The sequence below is a fragment of the Temnothorax curvispinosus genome, unplaced genomic scaffold (assembly GCF_003070985.1).
Source record: "Temnothorax curvispinosus isolate PA1 unplaced genomic scaffold, ASM307098v1 QBEX01014697.1, whole genome shotgun sequence".
Lineage (NCBI taxonomy): Eukaryota > Metazoa > Arthropoda > Insecta > Hymenoptera > Formicidae > Temnothorax > Temnothorax curvispinosus.
In genome coordinates, this window is record NW_020224477.1 from 1 (window position 1) to 18,654 (window position 18,654).

General features: G+C 41.6%; 2 protein-coding genes and 1 long non-coding RNA gene across 15 annotated transcripts in view; 2 read left to right on the plus strand and 1 right to left on the minus strand.

Moving 5' to 3' along the window:
* Positions 1 to 60: 60 nt before the first annotated feature.
* Positions 61 to 549, plus strand: LOC112464891. The gene is made up of 2 exons (XR_003041961.1): positions 61 to 242; positions 332 to 549. It is a non-coding gene; the product is annotated as an uncharacterized LOC112464891 (long non-coding RNA).
* LOC112464890 (cytochrome b-c1 complex subunit 10-like) lies at positions 482 to 1,174 on the minus strand. Its single transcript, XM_025032166.1, has 2 exons — positions 1,008 to 1,174; positions 482 to 745 (listed from the first exon to the last, which is right to left on the minus strand). The coding sequence occupies exons 1-2, from the start codon at positions 1,052 to 1,054 to the stop codon at positions 625 to 627; spliced, it is 168 nt and encodes a 55-aa protein (XP_024887934.1). The 5' UTR covers positions 1,055 to 1,174; the 3' UTR covers positions 482 to 624.
* A 1,171-nt stretch (positions 1,175 to 2,345) lies between these two features.
* LOC112464887 (afadin) overlaps positions 2,346 to 18,654 on the plus strand; it is a 42,148-nt gene continuing 25,839 nt past the window's right edge. For 9 of the 13 annotated variants that reach the window (XM_025032144.1, XM_025032150.1, XM_025032160.1 and 6 more), the window contains exons 1-6: positions 9,442 to 10,385; positions 15,447 to 15,558; positions 15,648 to 15,840; positions 16,197 to 16,481; positions 16,986 to 17,269; positions 18,027 to 18,126. In XM_025032144.1, the coding sequence (XP_024887912.1) occupies positions 10,369 to 10,385; positions 15,447 to 15,558; positions 15,648 to 15,840; positions 16,197 to 16,481; positions 16,986 to 17,269; positions 18,027 to 18,126 (991 nt within the window). In that variant the 5' untranslated portion in view covers positions 9,442 to 10,368. Of the gene's footprint in view, positions 2,484 to 2,841; positions 3,079 to 3,625; positions 3,646 to 9,441; positions 10,386 to 15,446; positions 15,559 to 15,647; positions 15,841 to 16,196; positions 16,482 to 16,985; positions 17,270 to 18,026; positions 18,127 to 18,654 lie in introns of those variants that run through there. The other 4 variants (XM_025032146.1, XM_025032147.1, XM_025032149.1 and 1 more) reach the window with 4 other exon arrangements.

The following is an 18,654-nucleotide window of genomic DNA, read 5'->3' on the forward strand; positions in this document are numbered from 1 at the left end:
TTTGTCTTTAAAGAAAGTCTGTCTTTGAAAATCAATGTGATTGCGGGCAGACTTTGTGAATGACATTGAAATATAATTAATTATTTACTTAAAAATATAATATACCATAATTAATCTTATTTAAAATATAATATACTGTAATTAACATTTTATAGTTTGACAAAAAGTAAGAATCTACTATCTAAGTATGGACGGTGGGGGCTCCTGGGGATTGGCGCAGGCTTTTCTATAGCAGGTTTCGCGTAAGCACATTCTGCTGTTTTTTTTTTTATGAACAATGAAGACGAAGTAGGCACACGTCAGATTACGCGATTCACACTTTCCTTTGCAGATTTTACATAAAGCCATGGTACAAACGACGGAAGGCAGCGAAAGCTGAGGAATTTGCCAACTTTGTTTACGAACAACGCGAGAAAAGAGCCTTGCAACAGAGTGAAAATTAAACTCAAGCTCATCAATGTTATACATACGCCGTCTCACCAATTGTACATATGTTTCTTTATTAATATCTTATAATTTAAATAAAACAGAACATGTGTAATATAGTAATGGTACAATAGAGTCTCTATCGTTCCAATACGACTGTTACATAATCTTGTCGAGAATGTCGAGGAACTCTGTAGCCTATTCTGCTTCTTCAAACTTGCTGCCGTAGAATGGAATATATCGCACTACTACTTTCCAGTCCGTGAGGTACAATAATCCTAGCCACGCAGTGGCTCCATAGGCCACTGCAGTTGGAGTCCTAAAATGCAAAAGGATCACTCGATACAACTTGGAGATAATATTCATGACAGATTCTATTTGTATTAGGATCAAATAGATGTGTCCTCCAAAATACGTTTTGACAAAAGAGAGAAAATATTATAAAAATTAAAAGATCTTTGCTATTACGCTCACTTAACGTGCTGTTATTTATTATATATAATGCAAATAAAGACAATAATCAAATTACTCGCACCGTTAATTGGGAGGTCTAAATACGCTAAAAGTACCGAAGGACTCACCACTTCGACGCCAACTCGGCGTGTTTTCGGGTTATTCGTAGAGGCATTTTTCTCGATACCGCTCGTATTCGGCAGTAACTGATCTTTTATTTTTATTCCGAGGAAAGTAAAATCGGCGAGGAACAGAGAGACAGAGAGGTCAGACAGATAAATTTAGTTCAGGAACATGCTGCGAGATTCGCTGTCATCGCTAACGTATGTTACGTATGTATGTATGTATACACTCGGTGTCGTTAATACGTTCTACTTCCGGTTTAAGTATTCACCGGTTGGACGTAAGTATCATTTTTAGACTAGGGATCCTCTTTTTAGACCATTCGTGCATCGAGATATCGTGGCCGCAGGGAGAAGTGATCCGCACAGTTCCTAGTTCCTAGGCCCAACGAACCTACGGCTAAACAAACAGCGATCAAAATAGGCCGTATTGTCCTCTGAAAAGAGGCAAGAGCTAAGAAATATAAGAAGTGCATTGAGATAAGCTAAAAAATCCGAGACTACATTTTCGTAAGGACGTATCTGACGTTGTACAATTAATTTTCGATTCTTCATTGGCATTGAAAATTTCTTGAAATCTTTATGATCGTTAGCAATCAATTTTTATTCGTCGTAAGCGTTTACAACGTCGACCGAAAATGGCGCATCGCGGCGGTCTTTCCTTCATAGCGCCTCTAGCATTTCATAACGGCGCATGCGCGTCGCTCGCGATGGCCACCGTGTCGCGGGCACTCGCGGCTAGCGGCTACTCGCAACTCTCGCAAGTCTCGCAACGACGTTTACAGAAGCTTCGGCGTTCGTGTGTGCATCACCGTGCGCTCGCGTTTGCGCGCGTACAATCGCGTTCCCATTCCCAGTAACGTCCTGTGACGTAGCGTGCGCGCGCAAGAGAGAGAGAGAGAGAGAGAGAGCGTATATCGGACGGCCGAACGACTCCGCTGCTCCGCTCCGGAGTCCGGTCCCGTGACCGACAGTCCCGACGGCTCGCCGAGCACGCCCGATGTAAAACGTCACTCCGGTGTCGTGCGCGAGTGCCGCGAGAGCCACGATTTCCCCCCCCCCCTTCAGTGCCGCGAGACAACGCGTGCGGCGAGGACGAGGGCTTGGGCATTCTCTCCAATTCTCTCACGCGCGTTCCTCCACGAGTCCCACGTACCAACGCGTCTGTTTCTGCTCGCGACGCGTACGGACGTCTCTCGGTCGCCTAACCGAGGATCGGATGTGCCCGGATATGCGCGCCGAGCGTACGCTCGGCGCGGCGGATCGGCGTTCAGCTGCACAACGTGCGAACGCAGAAGCGGCGACGGCGGCGGCGGCGGAGCCGCGCGAGGCATTCGGCGCGTATTGCTGAGACGTGGTACGTGGTACCGAGCGGTGCCGGTACAGTGGTGTGCCAGCGGCGGTGCCACTGGTGCCAGTGGTGGAATTTTCAAGGCGGAGAACCTTGGGGAAGTGGCCGCGTCTTCGTCCCGGAGCGGACAGGTAAATACGCTACTACGCGCGTGGCCACACGCTTGGCGAAGCCCCAAGCGAAGCCCCGGCGATCGTCCCGCGTTCTCGCTTTGTGTCACCGTCCCCGTTCCCCCGCGACGCGTCGCGTCGGCGGACCTGTTGATATCGCGCCTCTTATCGGCGATATCGCGCCGACCGCGACCCACCTAGATCTTTCCGCTGGCAGGTGTTTGTTTGACTTTGCGGAAGAACGCGAACTTCGCGGATCGCGCGTGTCGTCGAGATTTTTGGGAAACGGCACCGATCGCGTCATCACCTTGCCGATCAAGGTGACGTGTCGCGACGCTCCGTGCAAAATTCAATCTCGCAGAGGCAACCTGCGAGATTGTTGCTTATTCTCGTATATAAACGTTTATATTTATATGTCGAAGGTAAACGATTTAAATTGCCACGACTCTCGAGAGTGCGCAGCTCGGGAAATTAGGTCTCAATCCGCTTTTACGCAGGCTCGAGGGTGATACAAGTATAAACCGGTGGAGAACAGGAGCGATTGATCAAACACATGGGATACCTATATACGTAACAACGCCGCCGTAAACACAAAGAGCGTCGATGGAATAGAGACGTATGTTGACCTCTCCGTCGCGACTAGTCGCGACCAAGTTTTGTTATATCACGCGAGGAAATGAAATAGCTACGCAGGAGGGAGAGGGCTAATTGCGCACCGCGCTTTTAAACGCTCTCGCTCCCACGCGAGTGTGTGTACGTACGGCGACAGTAGTGCGCGTATACGCCAACTTTTTTTAACGACCCTTGTAAACGCCGCGCCGATTATTAGCGCCTTTCACTCGCGGGGTCCCTTATGGGAGCCTTCGGCGATCAGCATGTGCGTGTGTATATATACGTACGTATAACATATATCGGTGCTGGATTTCCGAACCTCATCGACGGATCTATAACTTGAGCGATCGATACGAAGCGGATATATACTTTCTAACGAGACTCGAAGCGATAGGTACCTACCTGCTCGCGGTTCGCCTTCGTCTCGCACGCGAAGAATGCGTCCTCGCAGATGCTATCTGGGACTTATGTTTGTTTTAGCCTCGAGATAAACGCGAGGACATCTTTCGAGTTTCAAGTGTCAGCGAGAATTCGCGGAAATCAAACGGAATATCGTACGGCTACTTATCGTGTGCGTATTAATTTTCGTTTGTGTTTTACATGAATTTTTTTATCGACGACACTTGCCCGCTAAAATATTACTCAATTCGCGTATTTGTCAATTAATTTTTACCTTTAGTTTTCGAACTTATGGTTTATCTTTGTTTAACAATTTATCCTTGATTTATTAATAAAAAGCAAATCGCGGTAAAACTCAATCATAACGACGTTATCATCAGGTTATAAATCCGAGGTTGTTTTGGATTTAAATCGTCTTAGAAAGGATTTGCCGTAGTAAAGCTTCACATATGCAGATACAGAGCCTTAATCTATCGAGCTGACGTATATGAGAGCCGCTGGCTCTTTTCATGTCACTTTATTTCCAACCCGTTATCAATGGCTTCGTAAAAAAAAAAAAAAACGTTTACGCGGGCATATGAAAAATATCTCTCGGATTCGTTGGTCGCGCAGCGACAGTCGCAGATTTAACGCACTTGGAGGTATTCATTGTAATGACGATGCACCGCGACGCAACGCGACATACCCGCGACCTTCGTGCTCCTGTGGCTTCCTCCGGCAGTGCCGTAGGAAAGATCTGTGAGAACCGGAATCGGCGCGAGAAAAGAGTCCCGGGTACCACACGCGTCGTGGTAAACGTACCGCGTGCGAATCGAAAACAGTAGTACGAACAAGCGGTCAGCCACTTCCACTGGAACGGCGATAATGTTTATAGAAAGTATGAATGGGTAGAAAGTATGTATCCAACGGCGTTAAATCTGACGGCCGCGGAACGCGAAAGCGCGACGGCGAATTAAAATCCCGCCGCTGGTCGCCGCGGCGCTCTCGCCCCGGGAGCGAGCAGCTGATAAAATCTGCCGACCGTGCACGGTGTCCTGCGCTGTGTCATCGACGACACAAGTCTCGACGGAGCCGATCCTTCACTGTCAAAAATTTGAGTCGCAATCTTCTTGACGATCTCGTGGCGATGAGGCCGCGTAATTGCCCATTTTTACCAATGCGGATTAACACTTTAATCACGGCTTAATTTACTTTCTATCCTTTTCTAGTTGTAAGAATTAGAAAAAGATAAAAAATAAGTTAAACCGAGATTAAAGTTAATCCGCGTTGATAGAAATGGACATAAATCTCTGTTAATCTTCCAGTGGGTGCGTGAAAATTTGAAATGTAAAAGGGCGCATGGGGTACAACAAATTACACCCCACCCTATTTATGCTATAGATATTAATATTTTTTCTTCAATATTATTCAATGTTGCACATATCTTAAAGTATATTAAGATTGAAACTTTAATTTTAATGTTTTTTCAATAATAATCGGTTCTACATTGAAATGAGTCCAGGAGACTCATTTTTTACAAACAGTTGTCAACTACACCCTACACCCCACGTGTCCACTGAAGAATAAAAGCAAATTCCACTCGAAAATTCTGCGAAAAGTGCTCACGTTTGTACTTTCAAATTTTAATTTGTCGAAACATTTTATTTAAATTATCAAGTAGATTCGAGGAGGAACAGACAATGGGAAAGTAGGCAGGTAAAGTTCATTTTGCCTACCTACGCGCGGTTGAAAATGCGAAATGTTTACTGTACAGGGCGCGCCAGGTATAACGTTTGTAGGTTTGTACCACAGAGGTTTTTTTTTCAAAGAATCTGTTGGCTGAGAGAAAGCGCGCGGTGAGTGTGGCCACCCTGTATAATTTGCCGTTTTAATTCACAGAACGACGGACGCGTGTTTCGTGATTGGGACACTCGCGAGTTAACGAAGAAGGGGGAGGGGAGGGGCCAGGGGAGCGATGCGTGCCTCTTTTGCCGCAAGAATGAAGAATGTGCATCACGGAATGTGCACGGAGGGGCGATATACCTAGATACACGAGGACGCGGCAGGAAATGGCCGCTTAAGTGCAATAAACAAGCCGTTAGTACATATGTACGCATCGTCTGCGATGTATATTAACGCGATAGCGTAACAGTATGGCACAATTAAACGCGCGATAATCGCTACTCCGCCAGAAGATCCAGCATCGCGCCGAGCGTCGTCGGTCGAGAGATAAAATCAGTCGCGACCTAACGAATACGAGTGGCCCTTGGTGGCCCTTGCGTTAGATTAAGGTAAATATATAGCAATGCGCCGGAACACGTACGTCAAAGATAAAAATATAATACAAGAAAAATATTACTATCTTTGATTCTTTGATTTTAATTTGCGTTATACTTATTTAAAAATTAAAATGATAAAGGTGTCCAGACATGGGTCTTAAGTCTTAAGTGTCTCGGCATTGCTTACGTTTACCTTACGTTATATATCTCGTCGAAGAATATCTCTTTCGGTCTTTCCGAATCTTATTGTTAGCATTTCCGGAAGTCCTGATAAAACTACCTGATAAATGCTAAACGCAGTAGTTCCCGCTTTCTCATCGCCGCTCGATAAAACTATTATCGTAAATAAAATTGTTTGTACTCAGCAAGAATCAGATGCGAAGGCATGAAAACTACGAAGATATGCTAATGAGAGTGAGAGATATTGTTGTTGTGTCGCCCGATAACGTACCTAATAGACCAGACGCACAATGGCGCGTGATTTCGTAATGGACAATTCTGGAACGATCAAGTGTGACAGCAGTTGTCAACACGAGTTGCCCCCCCCCTTCCGAGCCGAGAGAGATCGAAATGTGCACACCTTTGAGAAATATTCTATACCTACGCGTAACGCCGGAGACAACATATCTGACATATTTTTCAATCCTTTATCAGATAACAGTGATTACATCGGGAACAGACAAACATTGAATAAACTGCAAAAATCATTCGCGATTACTCTTCGTCGATAACATCGTCGTATACGTGTCCAAGAAAACTGGCGTATAAATCATTTTTTAATAGAAAATTTCGCATTTTTAGATACTTTTGCAGAATCTTTCCCTTGGTCGTCAGATTTTTAATTTAATTTCTCTTCTTCTGTGAAAACAATTAAAAGGACGAACCTTATATACGTAGAATATATGTGCAATAATCTTTTTTTAATGGCAACAACGGTGTTTTTGCGAAACCGTTGCGATCGGAATTAAACGTTCTTCTTCGGCAACTTCGTTCCGTTAAAAACACGACAGCCGAATGCACTCCTCAAATCGAGGAAGTGGTTAATCCGATTCATCCTGCAGCCCGATTCGACTCGCCATTATTATATAGGTATACTATCCGATTGCGAATCGGTGATCGAAACGAGCGCGATGACATTCGCGGCGATTCGCGTTATTATATCATTATACCAACGAGCACATGTGCTCACCCTTTCGAATGCTCCTGCAAGGCAGGTATTATATTCCCATTGACTGTTCCTCGCGTCCTACCGGTTTTTCGAAGGATAAAATCAGGTATTACTCGTCCGAGACGGGGCCGTTCATCGATCGAATGAATGCACCGCCGAGTATATAACTCGAACTTTACGCAAAATAATAACTTTGTCGCAAAAATATAATATTATTTAAATATAACAAAGAGATGGACAAGTTTAGATATCGCGATATCTTTAAAGACACTCGAAGAAAACTTAAAGACACTCGCTTTTATTAACGATATCGTCGCTATTCTCACCGTAATATTAATTTGCGATTTAAATATCTTTCTTGCAGAGCGGTTTATACTTCGGTATGTTACGGACGTCTCCTACGAGCTATTAACGGTTATTGCTTCTCGTTCAACGGTGTCTTATCCGCATAATGCTACTAATACCCGAGTCTTGCTACTTGAATGGGAATTAGGGTGGAGATTTCGGGTCAACGATTCACGCGCGACCTCCTCCGCTCTTTATTTCTAGATCGACCAAATCTCTCATGCGAACATTTTCTCGATGTCATGTTACCGAGCTTTCCGGTGCGCGCCGCCGCGCCAGCTAAGCACAACGAGCAGCAGCGTAATGAGCATGATACGCACGACAATTACACGCACCACCGAATCCGATGGTGCCGGTATGGAGCGTCTGGTATATCTGGCAGCGGTCTCTCCAAATCTTTTTCTCGCATTGTCGCGAGATCGGAAGACGTTGCAATCAATTTATATGTGTGTAATCGTGTGAGGAATTTAGAGGAATCTTCAAATCTTTCCGCATTGAGCACCATAAAGCTTCCGTTATTGAAGATGATGCTGATAAAGTGAAATAATTCGCAAGTAAAATTTGACGTGGAAAAGTACGTGAAAAAATAATTTTTTGATCGGGATATTTACACGATACGTCGATATCGAATTATAAATTTGATATTAAATTGATATTTCTGATTTTCTTCTCTATCAGAATTTTATTTTACCTCGTATTGAAATCTTAAAGCTAGCTATCGGAATAATTATATTTTGAATAAGAATGTTTGACGCAAAAAATTTGCTGACAAACAAAGCTTTGTTGTCTATCGCGTTGTGGAAGTATAATTTACAATGGCTCTTTGTTTTTAATCGGCTACAGCTTGAAAAAGTATTTGTGTTTCAATGCTTTTCTTTCTTGTCTCAAGAACAACTATTTTAGCGATATGAATGCGTTTACTTTCCGTCACTCTATATAAGCTCATCTACATACGTGTGTCACCGAAAGATTTGGGAACCACTGGAACGGTGTACGTCACGTGCGTGCGTACGGTTGGGACCGGAGTGGGGGGGCAGGGGGGGACGAGAACAGGAAGGGAGGGGAGGGAGAGGAAAGGTGAGCAGGTAGAGAAGCGTACTACTACCGCCGGGTGCGTATCCAGAGAAATTCGACGTAGCGTAATGCACGACGACGTTGAAAATTCGCGACGTAGCGTAGCAAAGCGGAACGGAACGGAACGAAATGGAACGGCGCGAAACAGAACGGCACAGCCCGGAACGGGACCGCGAGCGGGGCAGGGGCCGGTTACGTCCGGCAGGTCCAAACGAAATCGGGCGACTTGCGCATTTAACGACTCGCCCCCGGACGATTAATCGCCCCGGCCCCGGCCCCGGCCTCGGCCCCGACTCGGCGGCGGGTGTAACCGGAAAAGAAAAGGACCCGTGACCTCCAGGCACCTTGCCCTACAAGCTCTCGTTTTAACCCTTTATCTTCGCCTTACCTTCATCTTACCTTCGTTTTACCTTATTCGTCTTACCTTCGTCTTGTTACCTAAAAATGCCGCTTTTTCGGTTCTTTTTTCTCTCTCTTTTTCTTTTCGATTAGTGGAGGCTGCATTGTCAAGCCCCCAAGTTTTTTTTTCTCATCTTACTTTCGTCCATTTCTATCACCATTTCTATCGAATTAACTTTAATTTCGGTTTAACTTATCTTTCATCCTTTTTTTAATTTTAAGAATTAGAAAAAAATAAAAAGTAAAAAAATAGACGTTATGTCCATTTCTATCAATGCGGATTAACTTTAATCTCAATTTAACTTATTTATCTTTTTTTTCCTTATACCTTTTTCTTATAACTTATTTTTATTCTCCTTTTTTAAAATTATTCTTATTCTTTATTATTCTTGTTCTTTTTTCCGTTATTATTCTTTATACTCTTAGAAGAGTATATACAGGATAATTCTTTTCTTCTTAGAAGAAAAGGATAAAAAGCAACTTAAACCGAGATTAAAATTGATCTACATCGGTAGAAAATGGACATTTTACTCTCACGATGGATCGAGGCACCACGAGGGACGACCAAACGGCCCTAACGGCCGGTGGGACTCTAGCCGGGAAGCGGGAACGGGAAGGCCGCGTAGCGAGGGAAGGCTCTTCTCCCTCCCTCCATCTCCCCCCATTCTCGGGGCCCGACGGATTCGCCTCGTCGGTTTGTCAGTCGCTTTGCCGTACGCGCGAGTGTATGGCCGGTCGTCACACACGCGTGGAATTCCAACGAGCGTCGTTGGGTGTGGCGGGCGCGAGTACGCGACGCACGCACGGCGTGCGTGTGCATACTTACGGTATAGCGACGGTGCACCGTGTCGCCGAAAAAATAAAGAAGAGAGTGCGCGGCATCCTTTTTCCCTTCTCTCCCGCGCTTCCTTTTCCGCGGGGCGAACAAGGAGAGGCGCGCGAGGGAAATTCCGTCGCGTCGCCGCGTTCTGCGCGAAAGTGAAAACCGCGAGGAAGGAGAAAAATATTTGGGCGTGAAACACCTTGCTCTCGGAGTTTCTCGTGCAGAGCGAGTAAGAGAGAAGAGTCGATCTTGAATCGGAATTCGCTGGAGAGCCACTGGAGGAGGAGGAACCCTTCGAACGGAGAATTTTCTCGCGGCGCGCGACGGTTCTACGAGAGATAATCCAGAAGCTTACCTGTGGTTGTTGAGGAATCTTATCGTAACTCGCTATCGAAAGGAATCACTAAACAGGCATGCGACCTGATAAATAAAGAGGAGGAGTTTGTACCTATGTTGGACATTTCCGTTATCGTGGAGTAAACATTCTTTGTTGGCGACGATACTCGAGAACGCTTCTCCGGTGTCTTTCTTTCGAAGAATACCGGCTTTGAGGCGATAAAAATATTCTCGAGGGAGCATAGACTTTAATTCACAATTTTCTTTTTTGAAAATTATCGTTATCTATCGTCGAAAGAGACTTTCGAGTACTCATTACCGAACTGGTTTGTCCAGTGACGTAAATTCCACGTTAGAATTGACCCGAGGAATATATACTCGTAGATCTTTTTCAAGGAGTTTATTTTTACGAGTCACTCCTGGCAAAAAAGTGATAAATCGACAGCGTGTCCTTTGAGGAAAGCGCGAGAAGAGTTTCTCCGGGCGGAAAGAATGACGGTGTCTGAAGAGTGAGTACTCTATCGAAATAACGAATAAATGCGATAGAATAATCGTCTTTTATCGCGTGTCATTAAGGAGGATGGCTGCTCAAATTAATATGATAAGAATTAGTACAAATTTATAGAGGATATTCGTCATGGGAATCTGTCGTCCATGCCAAAGTTGAAGAAAATTTTCTGCATGGTTGTCGAGTAATTAATCATTGAAGTTATACTCTTATACACGGGCGACATAGCAAAAATGTTATGACACCTGTAATGTAACTCTCGAAAGCATAGTAAAAATAAAATTGTAAAAATAAAACAGCATATTGTAGCTGTTTTCGCGTAAAGCTATCGAGCACGCTACGGAAAGCGTGCATTTGAGTCGGCCCTGACAAATGGGCGCCAACAAGTATAACTTTAATAATTAATTACTCGACAACCATGCAGACAATTGTCTTCAACTATGACACGGACGACAGATTTGCATAGACGAATATCCTCCATAAATTTGAACTAATTCTTATCATATTGATTTGAGCAACCACTCTCCTTAAGAGAGGTAGAAATAATATTGGGACGTTTACAATTAAAAAAAAAAGGAAGAGGAGAAACCAGAACGTACGAACGCGTAAATATTATCGAAGCGAATTGCCGTTAAAAAGAGCAATGTAAAATAACGAACGACATTCGTTTCGAGAGAAACCGAAGTCGGAGTCTTAACAGGACGCACGTAGCGAGATGCCATTCCAGGGCTTTTCGAATGCGTGATCACGGACGAGTGTGCTGGTGCTATAGGGTCCCGTGGCGATCCACGCGGGTGCTCGGAAAGCGGAATTTGTCCTCGAACAAAAAAGACAGGTTGTCTCGGACACGGGTGTCGTCAAAGATTAAAAAAAAAGAAGAGAGAGAGAAAAGGATCGCCGTGACGCGTCTAAATAGGCACCTTTAAGGTGCAAGGCGGTCGCCTTTCGTTCGGTGTTTACCGATGGTCCCGAGATGCGGGAGCCTTGAATGCTCGTTGGTCCTCCTCTCATCTTACGGCGCGTAATAGTAAGGAACGGAGTAGCGGAGTAAAAAACCGTGGGGCGGGGAGGAGGATGGGGGAAGAGGGGGCTACGCCGGTTGGAGTAAACCGTGTGTGGTACAGACAGGCGCAGAAACGATATTTTTGCGCGCGCGCTCAAACTCTCAGCGATCGGATATCACCGCGATGCTTTTTCGTTCTTTGTTTTTTTTACTCCATTTTGCCGATCGCTTCGCGCTCGAACGGAAAGGAAGTCGCGGTGAGTCGCGAAGCCGCAAACGCGACGCCTCTGGCTGCGTCAATTTTCGGCGTATTCGTACTTCGCGCGAACACGTACGGATGTCCGTGCGTGTGTCATGATTTTCGGTCGTTCGAGGAAGTCCGCCTCTTCCTCAGGCGCGTTTAGATTAATTTTTTTTTAAAAGCAGCGATAAGCATTGATACTAATAACTAATAACGATATCGATCGAAACTATTAGGTGAGGAATGTGATCGTAGTTTTACTGTCGATCTTTTTGGCATTAAAATTAAATGTTATTCAATTTTACAATGTACGACTGGTTTGTGTACTGTAAACAGTGTAAACTTATCATATGGAATGTAGTATTGGATGTAGAACATTATAGTGACTGTTAACGTTCTCATATTGCCGCCGAGTCTTATGAATTACCTATAGGAGCAAATTTTTGTTGTATATACGCAATATAATAAATATATAAAATGTTGTATAGTATGTGACTGTATCGCATAATAAATATAGTATCATAAATTTTACTTTACTAAAAAGATCGATGTGAATAACGGTTACGTTTTCTCATTTTATTAATGTTCATTAATTGATGTATGTACCTATATTAATACATATCGACCAATATATTGATATATATCAATATCGTATTGATTTATATTGATTGATATATTATTATCAATGATATAAAACGTGCACCGCAGGATGCAGGATGACAATACTGTAAATCTCTCACGTCGTTTTGAATCATCTTGAAGCATCAATATAACCGACTGTACAAGCGGCGAGAAAGAAAGAGGGAGGGAATGAGAGAGAGAGGGGGGAGGAGGGAGACGCGCGTTATGTAGGTACTTCGCGCTTTGAATGTATCATGAGGTTGACACTCCCGAGATCGAGCGCTCCGCGATCGAGAAAACGGCAGGGGGGCAGGGAGGAGGGAGTATCGTTGAAGGGCGATGAGGATCGCGACGACTGACTGATCGCGTCGAGGACGGACGCTCGCGATACGCGATCGCGAGATCGCGCGCGGCTCGTCCTCGCGTTCTCGCCGGATTCCCTTTCCCTCCGCGCCGTCCTTTCCCCTCGCTCGCGCCTGATGCGAAATACTCGCGTATACTTACGCGAGGCGAACGAACGAACAGCGCGCTCATATTTTCGCGTATGAGTCATCGCGCGGGTTTACCTGCACGCGCGGAGTAAAACGCGTAGCGTTGTTGACGTACGCACCTCTCGGCGTTATCGCGACGTCGATCGCGCGGCGATAGGCGGCGGCGACCTAGAATCCGCGATATTCCGCGATCTTCGTCGAGAGTTCAAACACGCTAAAACGCTACTTTCCAATCCAGAACGGTCCCCCCGTGTTTCGTACAATTTTCCTTCCGCGCGCACGCGCGCGCAACTTTCGACATTACCTTGCAACATCTTATTTTACTTTCAAATTACGATTATCTGTCACTTTTAGTACGGATCGTTTGAACGCGACCTTTGCACGTTATCTTGGACATGTTCGGTCGAAATTCGGTCTCAAAAAAGTAGCGTAGTAGATTGAATTTCTTCCTGTCTTTTAATTTTACTTGATTTACATTATATTGCGATTCTCGTCCAACTTGCATTATTCTACAGAATAAATTAACATTGACATTTACGATCATCGAGCGGAATCTTATTATGCCTGACGAACTAACTTTTGTGAATTTTATACACAGAAAAAAAGGAGTATTCTTGATTTGAAAATATATTTAGTTTCGACGTTGGAAAAATTGGAAATCTTGAAATGAAATTATATTGCATTAAACGAAGAAAATTTTCTTGCATGAAGTTATTATATAGTTCAACCAAGAAAAAAATGTTGAAAATAAAAAGTTGACATTCTTATAAGAAGAATAAGAAGATATAGATTGTTTCGTATATATGCAAGATTACTATAATCTTTTTATAAGAACATTTAACATTTTATTTCAACATTTCAATGTTTTTTTTTCTTGGTTGAACTATATAATAAGTTCATTCAAGCAAATTTTCTTCGTTTAACGCAATATAATCTCATTTCAAAATTATATATTTTTGCGTATACCTATACAAGTATAATCAGTATTGATTTGACACTTCTTTTTTTTCTGTGTATATTTTGCCTCATGCCTTTGAATGTTTTTGAACCACGTGTTAATTATTCGGTTGTAAAACACAATTTTATACTGAAAATGTAATATTACATTATTGAATTGACGATCAATTTAATATCACTTATGCTAATAAGTGTCTAACAAGTCTACAAGGAATTTACTTATTAAAGGGTTACGTTATTTTACAACATTGTCTCCTCTGAATTATGAGCTTTCTTTTAAAAGCTCACTTAAATTACTTTTAGATGTCAGGTCAGGTGAGAGTTAAATTGGTGCGTCAAAGGGTTAATGCTTGCGGTGCAGTGAACCCTTAAAAGAAATGCGCGGACGCGCTTTTAAGGTTTTAAGATCGAGGACAAGAGACGTGCCATGAGAGGGCATGAGGCGGGGTACGGGGAGGGGCGACAGGAATGCATGGCACGTGACTGCCTCTCGAGGATCGTCTCGCTGTCCGGAAACTGCGAGGCACGATCGCGCAGTCTCTCTGTTTGTTAAGATTTAAGTTAATTAGGGTCGCCGCGTCCGGCCTTGACGAGTACTTCAACCTTAATCAGTTAAAGTTACTCAACAACTAATCGAGTGAAAAATCGATCGAACGAATAGTTTAGCGATATAAATTAATTGACTCGGATTATTGACCTTGTTTAATTAGCCTTACCATCAAATAATTGCAGTAATCGAATTCGTAAATGACGCGGGTTCGCCGGCGTCGGCGTCGCCCGGTGCGCATTTTTTTTTCCCGCGGTCACTTTGTATTGTTGTACTCGAGGAGGGTCGTTTCTGAATGCATCGCATGCATCGGACACACTCGTGCCGCACAGTGCCGCATAGCGAGAATCACAACATACCGAACGTGATACCACGGTGCGGCCTGGCGCACCGAACAGACGCCTCGCGCTTTACGTCTGCTGATGTGATAATTTATCTCGTGGGTATCACAACAGACGGTGCCAGCAGCCCCGCGCCGGAGGCGGAGGGAGGCCTGTGAAGAGGCGTGAAACAAAATCAAAGCGGCCGCGTGTTTCTTGGAAAGTTTATTTAAAAGTTCCCCACACGGTTCTCGAAGATTTAAATTCGGTTTCTAGAGACAATAGGCAGATTATACGTGGCTGTTTGATCGAGACGGGAGCTTGTACGATTAAATCCGGGAACGAGCGCCTGATTTTTTTTTTTTTTGCATGAATGGTTATCTGGGATGACTTTTACACCCTAGTTAAAAATCATTGTTGTTAATTATATATATTTTTTATTGTTCTGTATAATTTGTATTAGTATTTGAGGACAATATGTATATACACATTTACTCCATTTTTTCTGAGAAAAAAGTAAGAAGGAACCAAAGAAAATATTTAAAAAACGGAAGAAGCACACATTATAAAATGACGTGAACTTATTTTTTCGAGACTGGGATATAAAAACCACCCCAGGCTCCCGTTCTCGGGGTTAAGGGAACGAAACACAAGAGAATAAATATTGAAAATTTTGATCCCATGGTTTTGTAGCGTACAAAACTTTCTAAAAATGTATCTGTTCATCCGTTTGGTTCTTTAATTAAGAAGCCAAGTTCGCGATCACGCGGTCTGCGGTTTCCAAGAAATCGTGACGCGTTCAGTAACGTTAGACCTTCTACAAGTTCCGTAACTGTGTCGGCTACTTACAATTACATTTATGTCGTCCGTCGTGTTTTTCAGGATGGCAACGGAACTGGCGAATAAAAAAGCGGAGCGAGAAGCTCTCAGGGGGGTCATACAGCAATGGAACGCCAATCGCTTGGACCTGTTCGAACTTTCGGAGCCCAACGAGGTGAGTGTTGCCAAGACGACCCATTTAAATTTCGCGTGATCGTCTAGCTCCCGCAAGCTTACTCGAATTATGCTATTTTTTCTCAACAGGATCTGGAGTTCCATGGCGTGATGAGGTTTTACTTTCAAGACAGCGGCCAAAAGGTCGCTACCAAGTGCATCAGAGTCGCCTCGGACGCGACCAGCCAGGCGGTAATAGAAACTCTCATAGAAAAATTTCGTCCCGACATGAGAATGCTATCCGTCCCAGAATACGCCCTTTATGAGATTCACGAGAATGGAGGTGAGTAAAATCAGATTACGTGAAAGAACAATATCGATTAAAACTAAAACTGCGCATTTAGCGAGAACTTTTTATAATTAGATTAAATTAAAAACTGGTTTATACATCTTTAAATTAACGTATAACGTATATGTACGTTCCTTAATTAATAAATTTTAATATACTTTTAACATATCATGAGTTTCTGTTAACTGAATTATGCCCTTTAAATATTATACATTTATATTTAATTATATTTGAATTAATGACTTTTTTTTAGTTGAAGAGAGATCTCAGTTAATTTTATCTTTTAGTAATGTTATTTTTTCTAAAGTGTTTTAATATCGTTTGTACCTTGGTTTGTACTTTGTTTATAGAAGAGCGTAAACTCGATTTAGAAGAAAAGCCATTGCTAGTTCAACTAAATTGGCATATAGACGATCGGGAGGGACGCTTCTTGCTGAAGCGAATCGACGATAAGACCAATGCGCAGGGCGTCGGTTTTACTTCAGCCGAGGGTTCTAGCTTCCGAAGAAAGCTGAGCAAGCGGGAGAAAAAGCAGATCAAGAAGCAGGAGAAGCTCAGTCGACTGAAGAGCTTGGAGCAAGACGAGAACGCGGCGCCTGGCGATCAGAACGGTGTCGCCGAGAAACTTTATACGGGTTAGTAAACATTATTTTTAGACTGTTTGTATGAAATTACTATTTATATAAAATTATTAAAGGATTAAATAACGCGTGAATATAAATAATAATAAATACAAATATAAATATAATCTTTAAAAAATATTTTGACTGAAAAGTGTTTCAAAAAGATATCGAAAAACGTTATTATGACTGCAGTCTATTTGATACTATAAATGCTTTGAAGTGTTCTTCTTCTTTTCCTTTCTTCACTGAAAGAAAGAAGAAGAGGAATGTGGAACGCAGTTTATATTACACTCTATAGTTTAAGTATTTTTGTGCTTTATTCTTTCGTTTTTCTTAATGCAAGATTTAAGAATAGCTTAGTATATTACGTAAAGTATAATAATTCAATTATCTTAATTTGATTACTGATTATCGTGTTGTAATGAAAATAGCAAAAACAAAATAAAGATACTTCTTTGTTGTGACTCGTATGAATGTTTTTCTTTTCTGTATTAATGATGTTATTATCGCTTTTAGAATTGCCTGAGACCAGTTTTACGAGGAGCATCTCGAATCCGGAAGCGGTGATGAGACGCCGCCGTCAACAGAAACTTGAAAGGAGACTCCAGCAATTTCGCAGTAAAGACGGCGGTCCCGACACGGGCGGCACATTGAAAATTTATGGCGAGGCGTTGTGCAAGGACGTGCCATACAAAACGCTGCTGCTGAGCGTGCGAGATTCCGCCGCTCAGGTTGTGCGAGAGATGCTTTCTAAATACGGCCTGGATAAAGTGGACCCGCAGTTATATTGCCTTGTGCAGGTATATACGAGACTGTCATTTATCCGCGGATAGATCGTCATATATGGCAGATAAATTTGACAGATTTTAAAAATTTATTTCTTCGACGAATTTTGATCAAAAAGATAGCGCAATTCAAAATTTAATAATTGATGTTAAATTGAACTTAATTGTTAAGATGTTTATTGCTTAATATTAAAAAATATTAGCATTTATTCTGCAAATAAAATTTTACAAAAAAATATCTCAATTTGTTAAATGTATGATTTGAAAAATGAAGGCAAATATAAAAATATATGTAAAATACAATATGTATTTAAATGTATACACATAAAATATATATTTATAAAATAAATAATTATTATTAAAGGAAGAATAATATAAAGCTAATAAACAATAAATAAATGCGAGATAGTTACAATAATGAGATAAAGTATATTAATAGTTTGCAAGATATTTATGAAGTTAATAAAAACATTTATCAAATAATAATAGTATATTTTGCTTAATTTAGTTTAAATAAAACATAATTGATAAGAAAATCTATCTTTTAATATCATATAAAAATTAAAGGAACATAGAAAACATAAAACACAGTTTTGTTAGTGAGCTGCGTTAATACTAAATGTTGTAGACAAAAATATTTTTTGTATAACATGATACATTTCTGTACTTGACATTTAATTACCTTCGCCATTTCTGGAAATTATGCATAAATATTAGATACTTTTTGTTAAAAGCATATATTGTACAAATCACTATCTTGTTTATGATGTAGGTTAATAGTGAGAACGTGGGTGGCAATGCACATCAGGAGTACATATTAGACGACGACGAGTGTCCTTTGGCGATATTAATGAATCATCCTTCCACGCGAGGTAAGAATTTACTTTTACATCAATACTTTATGCTTAGCTGCACAATCGCTGCATAACTCTAATAAGCAGTGTTCTGTGTATATTCTAACTATTAAAATGAAAAAGAGGAAAGTGGACTTAATACGATTGGACTTAAATAATTTTACATTTAAAGTGTTTAATATAATATAAGTGTGTTTGCAACGATTTAATTTTCTCCAGGATATATTATAAAATTAATCTTTGTACATTTGGAAATACTAAATTTTTGTCTTTTAATATTTTTTTATTGAGAATTTAATAGCAAGCTAATGCCGCAATAATAATTTGATGTAAAGTACGTCAATAATGATTTAACAAACTTGCTTATTTTTATATTCAAATTTAAGAGAATTATGACATAACTTTAATCTTTCATTGAGAGAACGAATTTTTTGCAAACTTTTTACTTTTGTTAATTCTAACAAAAACTAATTTAATTTAATTTTTAGTTAATTTTATAAATTTTATATAATACAATTTTAATTTTAATATAAATAATAATATTAA